Raw genomic sequence first — 10,413 nt, forward strand, 5'->3', positions numbered from 1 at the left:
TATATATATATATATATATATATATATATATATATATAAAATAACTAAATGTGATAAACCTCAAAACTTCTTCCGCCCTCAAATCTTTTTCACTCTTGTCTCCTTCCATACCCACACAATTCACCAGGCGATGACATATGGTAGCAGACTGGCCTGGTTTCCTTTATCAGCCCTTTTAAGTGCTCTGACTATTTCCCTGAAATGGCCCTGCTTCTGTAGTCTGATGCTAATATCTGTGATTACAGTACATTTTACATACTTCCTGGCTTCTCCCACTGGAGTGACAAACCAAGCGTCATACTGTAACAGTACTTATAAACCTAAATGTTAGGCATTAAGGGAGACATTCAGACTCCTCACACTGCCATTTTTTCCATACTTTTGATGACAGATAATCTAAATGGTTTCAGTATCAGTTCCATATCAGTACCAAGTCTTTTGATCTTACACATTTTCTCCCCACGTTTCCTTGTCTCTGTTTAGTTTAACGTATCTTAATATGTTTAATGTGTCACGTCTCCCAGTCTGTATACAGTACATCTTCTGAACTCACTGACATCAGCTGCAGACAGATCTGCAAAGGATTCCATGCTGGTTTAGACTTTTCTTTCTTTCTGTGTTCTAAGACAGTCAGAGAGAGAGATGTATGGCTTACTCCCAACATGTTTTACATTGTGTAGAGGCTAATGAGCTAAAGCTGCATCTTCCAGTATGTCTTTTATTTTTTATGTTAAAGAAAATGCTACCATGGTGCTAACCATTGCACTCCTTATTTTTGGTTAGCTGTTAGTTCTGTTGGTCTTGTACTTTAAGCTGTTAGTGTTCTGTAGGTAGCATCAGATAAGAGTTTCAGCTCAAAGCCTTAAATGCAGATGTTTACATTCTCCTCTTCAAAACTAGGTCATCAGCATGATAGCAGGAACTGCCACTTACAAGCAATTACATTGACACTGAGCACGTACTTTAAGTTCCAAGCTTTTTTTATCCTTGTATCTGGACTGTCAAACCATTTTACGCAGTGTGTTTAGACGGCTGTGGGGTGGACTGTAGATACAGATGAATGTTACACAGTAAAATATTGATTACTGTAAACAAGTCATGGTTGAGGTGATTGGAATCTGCCATTTCACACCAGCTTTATCGTTACTAGTCACTATTATTTCTTAAAATCTCTGTCCTCCCATATATTTTGCCACCAGTGCTTTTTGCCACTTAGGGTAAGCAGGAACAACGTGTAAACACAACACTTCCATGTTATCACCTTATAAAGTTGGGTGGCTAACTTGTTAGGAAACTTGCATGGAACAATATCAGCATTCATTTGGAATTGAATTTATAGGCAACTGATGAATATAAGTCCAATATTCATATGTTAGGCTTGGGTTTGGTCTCTGCCAACCCCTGAGTGAAATATGTGGCTTAGCTTCTAAATGCTCCATTGTGTTCACTAGCTAGTCTAAGTTTGTCTGTGTGCTGTTTGGTGCTAGGCGGGTGGTGCTTAGTGGGTTTATCCTAGTTTTCTTGCTAAAAACAGCTGCTTGCTAAATTTCAGTTATGTTCTGAAAATATAAATCATTTAAAGGCTGAGACTGCTTAGACCTTTGTGAGATACATTATGGTTGTCCTTTGCAAAAGCAAATAATGAATTCCCCGTGGCATCATTCTAGTGTAGCTAGGGAATTTATATGTTCATTGAATTTTACTGGTCTTATTGTTTTTGGTAAAATCTGTTGCATTCTGCATATAAAAGGTACTTATAATTCCTTCTGTGTAAGGAAAAAGTCCCTAAGATACAATTTGATGTTATAGCATTTCATTTAAAATGGTGGGACTTTTTCAAAGCTTTAGTGCATAACTTTTTTATATTAACCTTCTAACACTGTTCCGGTCAAAAATGACCAATTTACACATTTTCCTATACCATAAATATGGCATTTTTCATCAGATTGCCTGAAGACCTTATGATAGCCTTCACAAAGGCATTTAAACAGATACAATTCATGACTACTTTCTTTGAATTTTGCGAGATTTATTCAACTTGGTCACACTTTTTTTGTTTACGGTCGAAAATGAAAGGAAATGAATGGGAAAGAGTATAATTTTCATCCAGGACATGAAAGACTCAACTTTCCTGTGCTTGTACTCTCTCTCTCTCTCTCTCTCTCTCTCTCTCTCTCTCTCTCCCCCCTCCACTCTCCCGCTCTCTCTCCTCCTCTCTCTCTCTCTCTCTCTCACATATCCACACCACTCCACACTACACACACACACACACCACACACACACACCACACCCACACACACAGTTCATGTTGTCTTGTTGCCACTTGTGCATGTGAACCACCAATGTTTGCACACACACAGAGACACACACACGTGCACCCACTCACACACATTGGGTTAGGGTTATTGGTATTAATGTTAAAATTAGAGCAGTTAAAACTGTCAAGTCAAATTTGACCTCAAACAGTAAATTAAGGGGGTAAAGGTTAATGAACGTCTGTAACATTCAAGCCATTGCCAAATGAGTTGCTACGAAGCTAACTAACACTGTCACCTCCACACAATTCTCTCAGTATTTCTCAGTATGGTTATGTTCAGAAGATCGTGTTGTTCGGTGACTTTCGTGTGAGAAAAGATAATTACCTCTTCTGAGTGAATCATGTTTTTCTTAATCCTCCGTGTTCTCCTTGGCTACCAGCAACTGCCTGGAGGGGTCGGGGCTTGCGCAATCACTTGTATCATGAGGATGCTGGGGATGCAGCAATTTACCGATTTTACTATACACGCGCTTTAAAACGTCACGGTTAATTAATTGTAAAGGCTAACTGACTGCAAGTTATGTGTAGAAGTGTGCGCACTTCTTATTAAACCTCCTTGACAACATAAACCAAACACGTTTGCGCACAAACAGCACATCAGGCGCCGGTCCGGTCACCTCGTAAATTGACTGTCAGAGTGACAGTGGCTCCCCGTGGTGGGATAACTTACTTCTGCAATTTGTTACATCAAGTTAGCAAACACCAGGAAAACACAGAGCAGAGCCAGCCCATAATCACACAACAGCTGCAGCTGCAATGGGGAATTCAACCAAGTTGGTAAGCTTACTAGCCACTTTATTATTTGTTAACCTTGTTTTTAAGTGTTTGTTAGTTTATTAACATCACCAGTTAGCTAACGTTAGCCTGTTTAATGATAACACTAACATACAGTTAACAGCTAACAAGTCAAAAGACAACGTGTACAATGAGTGCACTAGTGATAAAGAGGCAACACTCTGCAACAGCTCAAACATGTCACTGACGTTAACACTAAACGTTAGGCCTGCTTACTCCTTTTCATCCCCTATTGGAGATAAGGCTGCAAAGAGATCGCTCCATTGCATTTATTCATTGGCAACATGCTGCGCATCCCCCTGTGACATACAGGTGCATCTTGTCTAGCAGTTCCTCCAATATTCAGAAACGGCAGCTAGCAGGGCTATGTCTAGCCCAAAAAGGGCCAACTTGTTCTTAAGGACAGTACTGTCTTTCTTTGTGGTGTGACTGATTCACCTCTAGTCTCTAATATTTTCAGATGAATTTAAATAAAAAGGTTGATGATTGACCATGTATAATTTTCAAAATACTCAAAACTGTTACTGTGTTATTTCTGTTTCAAAAGGCAGCAAAAAATAATCTAAAAATTTAATGCGATTTCATACATTAGCAGTGAAATTAATTAATGCATAATAATCTTAATAATTGTGAAACCATGATTGTTTTCAGACTGCAATCGTATCAACAAAATCTACAATCCCTAGCGCCAACAGTGATGTTGTCATTACTTAGCATTCCTCATGGGGTCGACAGAAACTATGCACTATAGCTTTAAAGCACCTAGGCAGCTACCAGCAGCCTTAAATATTTGTGCTCTGGTTTGTTTGGTAGAGCTGTTCTCAGCTTGCTTGAAGTCTTTTAACATCAAACAATACTGTATTTGTAATCAATCTTGATAAATGTAGTTATAATTAAACTGAGGATTTTTGAGCATATTGTATGTGAAGGGACTGTTGAGCCTTTCCTCTGCTCGGAAGCTGACAGAAGCAGAAACATCTTATCAGGTCCAGGCTTCATAGCTGGATAATAATATTTTCCTCACTCTCAATTTCCCAGCAGCAGGCTGAGCAGTTAAAGAGTCAGCAACCCTGGACACAGACAGTCATAATCTGACCGTTTAGTGAGAAATGGAAACTGTTCCGACTACATAATTTAAGCCTTACATCATTTAAAGTTTGAGTTGGGGAACATGCATTTGGCTATACCCTTAAAAGTTAAGTACTATAAAACTGGCAAAAGAGCTTCTGAGCAAAAAGGAAAGATCTCTTTCACACTGTGTAAAACATATTAAAAAGCATTTCTATTTCTAAACAAAGCCTGATACATCCCTTTCTCCAAATTGCCTGTGTGGCAGCTAAGAAAAATATATTTTTCTCTTTGTTTTGTTAGCATCAAAGTGGTCAGAGATGGGAACGATATGGTGAAAAATATTTTTTTTATTAATAGGAATCCGATAAGTCAGATGATCTTTCCTAACTCTTCATCATGTGGTTTGTTGTTTCTGTATTGGAACATCATCAGCTTCTTGTGCACATACCAATCCTATTCATGATGCCTGGATAAGTGTTAACATGCCATTAATATGGAGCGTACATCTCACTTTTATGTTCACAATTTTCACTTTATATAAAAAAGTGTGTGTGGTGTATGATCTGACAGAGGTGCCCGAAATTTTTGGGAAACTCTGGGACAGCACAGCCTTCTTTTACAGCCACAGGTTCCTATAAAAAGTATTCACTGTCCGTTGTATTTTTTGTGGTTTTAATGTTTTACAACCTGGAATGAATATTATGTTTTTTTTAAGATGAAATGCTTAATAATTTGGTTTACCCTTTTGATGCTTAAGTGCAGTTCGGATGCTGCGTAGCGAAATCTCTTCTTTTTTTTCTCTCTGTCTATTTTAAAAGGAGTTGTGAAGTAAACAGCAAAGCCCCTATTTACTTTAAATGAAATCAAACACAGAGAAATGCTCTCCCCTGTGTGTGTGTGTGTGTGTGTGTGTGTGTGTGTGTGTGTGTTGTTGTGTGTGTGTGGGTGTGTGTGTGTGTGTGTGTGTGTGTGTGTGTGTGTGTGTGTGTGTGTGTGTGTGTGTGTGTGTGTGTGTGTGTGTGTGTGTGTGTGTGTGTGTGTGTGTGTGTGTTGTGTGTGTGTACTCGGGTGAACGAGTATCCGGTACAGATAAAGCACTTTTGCCGAGTACAAGTATTATACGAGTAATACGAGTCAATACCTGTTCTCGGATTGACTAAAACTCTCAGCTGACCGCGCTGCATTCTGTGATAGTCACAGCGCCAAGAACAAGGCCCAGCATAAAATAGTGGTACTCAGTTTTTTACGTCCATGTTTTTATGTCTTTATCCAGGTAAACCTGTGTGTTCCAGCCAACAATGAAACCTACCAAGAACGACTGCTTCGCCTAGAAGGAGACAAGGAGTCTCTGGTGCTACAGGTCAGAACTGTTTGTGTGTGTGTATGTGTGTTTGTTTGTGTGTGTTTATCCTTCTAATGCCACGTTCCGTTTACCTCAAAAGTCTGAGGTGGTAACTGGGAATGAAATCAATCCCGGAGTTGCCACGTTCTGTAACAAGTCAAAAATCTTTTATATTTAACAGGGTGGGGGGACTCTACCCAGGTTAGCCATTATTAGCAATACCATTTGATAACAACGCATTATGTAGTATTTTACAGGTACAAACAATGTACCAAAATGCATTTTTCTGTGTATTTAATGAGACACAAAACACACAGAAGTGCTAATAAACAGTGTATTCCTACAGCCTAGACTACTGTTGATGCTCGGTGCAGCCATGTTGGATTGTGGTGTCGGGGTTGGTGAAGTTCTCTTGAATTTCCAAGTTGGAAATCTGACTTCACGGGGCATTCTAGAATTAAAATTTCCAACTGGGAATTTGGAGATTTCGCCCAGTAAAACTGGAACGCACAATTCCAATTTAGAGAGAGACTGCACAACCAATACGTTTCACCATATGTTCTGAGAATGTCCAGTCTAAAATACGTACTATGGAAACACAAAAGTCCCTGGTTCGATTCCAGCGGGGAACTTTTGTTGCATATCAACCCCCTTGGGCTCTACTGCCAAAACACATCTGTCTGCCTCTGCATTGGATTCAGTGTGACTTTGTGCGTCCTACTTCTGCTAAAAAATGAAAACCCCACAATCAAAGAGAACCATAATTCTAATTCTAGTACAGATGTGTTTATTTTGACTGAATTCCTACTATGAGTAAATGAGCCGGGGATTAATGCCCCACTGAAAAACATCTTGGTTTCTAGTCTGTAATCCTTGTTCTTAAGATATTTTATAACAAACATGCCCGGACAGCTTTAACTGTCTAAGCATGTGTTTACTGACAACTTTTACAGTAACTTTCAACATTAGCGCTACCGTGGTAAGGCAGAAGATTATATATCTTGTCAATATATGATGTCAGACTCTTGCTGCTCTTAAATCACTTTAATAGCTGGTTCATAGAGCTGTGATTCCTGTACCTTGCTCTTAACTTAAATCACAGTTCTCAAACTGCTCCTCAGGCACTCTTCACCTCTGTGTATGTGTCTGTTTATGTGAGTGGATATTTTTGAGTTAAAATGCACCACTTCCCTGGATCACTCCGGTTCATAAAGTAGTCAAAGTCCAAATCGTATTTGCCACCCACCACTCACTCCCACGCCTACTTGTTACACATTCTGCATCTTGCACCAGCTGTGATTGGTTTATATACAAGGTGACTGGGGCTTTAAGATTTAACTGGCTGTTGACAGGTTAGCTGCTTCATTGTTCTTTGCTTGACTTTCTCTTCACCTGCCTCTCCTTCAGGACTGTTTATTTGAAGTGTCTTGCTTCCGTATGTCTGTGTTAGCAAATACACACACTGTGTATAGTAACTAACTTCCCTGTAGCCTAGTAGGGACCTTTCACCTACATTTGTGTGTGTGTGTGTGTGTGTGTGTGTGTGTGTGTGTGTGTGTGTGTGGGTGTTTTGTGTGTTTTGTGTGTGTGTGTGTGTGTGTGTGTGTGTGTGTGTGTGTGTGTGTGTGGCTCAGCAGCAGAGCACAGAAGAGGTAAGAAAGTCTTTCTCTTCAACATTCAAGGTTTTTAACAGTCATATCAAAGTCATGCCTCGTCTTTTATTTGCTTTGTGGTGCTTCACCTTTAATTACGGGTATATAGCTGATAGATTATACATTACATTTGTCAGGTAATAGTCAAATACATGTTTGAGGTGCTAAACACACACACTATGTTAGATGTGACTCATTCACATACTTGTTCATTCATTTACTCACTTCTTTGTGGGCCACATAGTCAATGTTAGGAAGCGCAGGCTACCAGATCATTCACACATCTCTGTAACAACACGCCCTTGCTTTCGTTGTAATCTGGATTTTGATACATGTTGAGCCAGAAATTTTGCACAAGATTCCTTATTGCCACAGTAAGACAGGACATGGCTGCAGGGGTAGCATTCAGAGAAGCTGAAATGACAGAGAATCAGCTGCTGTCACAGCCATTTTGCATAGTTTAGGAAAACAGGAGAATTGTAGTGTGTGTGTGATGTTTGGCAAGAGGTGAGCGTGTTCTCACGGAGGTCATACTAAATGTGCAACGCATTCCTGAGCGACAGACTGCTGACTAAATGTGTGTTGTTTAGGAGTTGACGTATGTCAGGATTAATGTATGTTCGTGTGTGGAGTGAAAGAAGAGAAAGAGACATGGTGATGTGGGTATGAAGTGAAATTTATATTTTTGTTTGCATGTGAAATTTGGGTACACTAAAAAAATATAGTGGCTCAACTTAAAAAAAAATTAGAGTAACAATTTGCATGGACTTTTTTAGGTACTTCCAACTCAGCCATTATTGAGAAAATTTTGTGATTCTTTTACATTCAGACTAACTCAATTATTGAAGTACAAACAACATGACTAATAAGCATAATTAAAGTAAATCTACTTAAATTTCATGAAAATATTTAGGCAATATTAAGTTGTCAAATTACTTAAATTAGGCTATTTACTTATTTATTTTACTTCCATTGTACTCAGAAGTAACTTAATTCACTTTTGCCAGAATAAAATACACATAGGAATTCATTTTTTTATGATCAAACCTTTTTATTGTAAAAGCAGAGTAAACTTATAAACTATATTATTAGAGTACTATTTTATAACTTAACAAACAAAATAAACATGCTTACTTAGACAAAAATAAATAAATAAATTCACAAATTTGTTTTAACAGGGAACTTCAGTATTTTTTAACCTGGGCCCTTTTTCCCCATGCGTGTGTGTGTACCAGACTGATGGGGAGAAGAATATCATTAATTAGTTCAGTATTAAGGGAGAGCGCATCAGCCGGTGGCAACAAAATCAGCTAAAACATAGCTCTAAGAGGTAAATGCACACCATGTTCACAAATAGTGCTCTTTTTTTCCCTCTGACAGGCTCAGGTGGTTACTCTAAAGTCCTGACAAAAGTATGGAAAGCATTTCCCTTACCCTTCAGTCTTTTCGGCTGTGTAAAACTAAGTCTCCTAAAAACAATGTTTTTAGCTTGTTTTGCGGCTGCAAGCTGATGCGCTCTCCGTCAATACTGGACCAATTAAAGGTATTCTTCTTCCCATCAGTCTGGCACACACACACACACACACACACAGGGAAATAGGGCTCAGGTTGAAAATACCGAAGTTCCCCTTCAAAATCAGAAATTAAAAGTGTGTTTGGGAGCTTCTAAGTGAAATATTTGCAGTCTCTTAAAAGGAAGTTGCCCTTAAAAAAGGAGCATACTCAGATTATTAATGTTAATTTTGGAGGACCAATTCCCTGAATCCATTGCTTCATTCTCTGTGCATGTTAAAGGTTACAATAAAAAAACACCATGAACCATGTGAAAAGGAATACATAAATTTAATATTACTGATGTTGAAAAAAAACATATTAAACAGCTACGAACAAATAACGAATATGGTGGCACGTTTTCCAAGGGACTTTTTAAATAGTGTCTGATACATATTAACACTTCCAAAAAACTGGCAAGAACACTAAGCATTGTAAGTAGATATACCTAATGAAGTGCCGATTGTCAACAGTACAAACATGTACAAACATAATCCTGTTGAATTTGAGGACAGTCTAATTCTTCACATTTCAACATTCTTCACTGCAGCCCATCCAGCTCAAGGAATATCTTTGAAGTACCTCAAAAGTATTTTTCAGTTCTTTTGGGTAGCTGAGGTTGAGTCCGTATACCAGCCACAATTGTAGGCACATGCTCTGGTTACGTCCAGGTCTTGCAGAACTTCTGTTCCCTCAATGAAGATCCTTACGCTAGTTGGATCAGACATGGTGGTACCTATATGACAATCTTCATCACTTCATTGACAATATCCCCACCATCCTGGCAGAAGGAGGTCAGAATCAATGTCCGTGTTTTAGTCATCATATTTAAAATCAAGAGTAACACAAAGTACAGTGTGTCTGAACTTATGTGTCTGATTTACCTATCAACAGCTCTTTGAAGAGATCCTCCTCCATGTCTCTGAGATCCACCATTAAGCCACGGATAGACCTCTCTTCTTTTTTTCACAAACTCATCCTGTGAAATAGGAAAAATATGCTAAACTGCTCCTCTATTTAATAATTACGTCACTAGGAAAAAAGACCATAGAAAGATACTCACCAGGACACTTTTCTTGTAAACTCCCGTTTCTCCCGCTCATCCTTTGTCTCCTAGAAGGCATGGTCAAGCAGTAAAACATGTCCGGGCAAGTTCAGCACTGAACTCAGCTTTTGAAAGATGCTCAGTAGAATGACAAGTAGCTCTAACTCAATCCTTTTCTTTTGTTAAGGAAAGGTAAACGTGTTCATTCCTAATCAATATATATATATAGGTCAAGACACTTTTCATTATTTTCATTTTGATTGACTTCTTTTATCAATTTAATTTTTATCAAGTTATCAATTTACTAAAACATGGATGCATTATTGTGTGGTATGTTGGTTTCTGAATAAATATGTGTATATGCATTTGTTTCCATGTCTCTGAATTTCCATCTGCGACATCATATATGTCGTGGATGTCGCAGATCGTATGTGTCCTCATAGAGAATGAATATGTCGCCCATTAGGTGAGCATTCTGACCGACCAGGTGGAGGCCCAGGGAGAGAAGATCAGAGACTTACAGAGTTCTCTGGAGGAACACCGGCAGAAACTAGCCTCTACAGAGGAGATGCTGCAACAGGTAATGCCCGCGCACACACACACACACACACCCACACACACACACACACACACACACACA

The 10,413-nt window shown here is 38.8% G+C and overlaps 1 protein-coding gene and 1 long non-coding RNA gene across 22 annotated transcripts in view; one reads left to right on the forward strand and one right to left on the reverse strand.

Annotated features, from left to right (window-relative positions):
- ppfibp2b (PPFIA binding protein 2b) overlaps window positions 1-10,413 on the forward strand; it is a 142,418-nt gene that overhangs the window by 59,100 nt on the left and 72,905 nt on the right. For 20 of the 21 annotated variants that reach the window (XM_032523287.1, XM_032523294.1, XM_032523292.1 and 17 more), the window contains 2 exons: window positions 5,457-5,543; window positions 10,240-10,353. In XM_032523287.1, the coding sequence (XP_032379178.1) occupies window positions 5,457-5,543; window positions 10,240-10,353 (201 nt within the window). Of the gene's footprint in view, window positions 1-5,456; window positions 5,544-7,143; window positions 7,178-10,239; window positions 10,354-10,413 lie in introns of those variants that run through there. The other variant, XM_032523306.1, reaches the window with a different exon arrangement.
- LOC116693968 (uncharacterized) lies at window positions 8,310-9,912 on the reverse strand. Its single transcript, XR_004333038.1, has 3 exons — window positions 9,792-9,912; window positions 9,613-9,707; window positions 8,310-9,509 (listed from the first exon to the last, which is right to left on the reverse strand). It is a non-coding gene; the product is annotated as an uncharacterized LOC116693968 (long non-coding RNA).

Source organism: Etheostoma spectabile, chromosome 8, assembly GCF_008692095.1.
Source record: "Etheostoma spectabile isolate EspeVRDwgs_2016 chromosome 8, UIUC_Espe_1.0, whole genome shotgun sequence".
Lineage (NCBI taxonomy): Eukaryota > Metazoa > Chordata > Actinopteri > Perciformes > Percidae > Etheostoma > Etheostoma spectabile.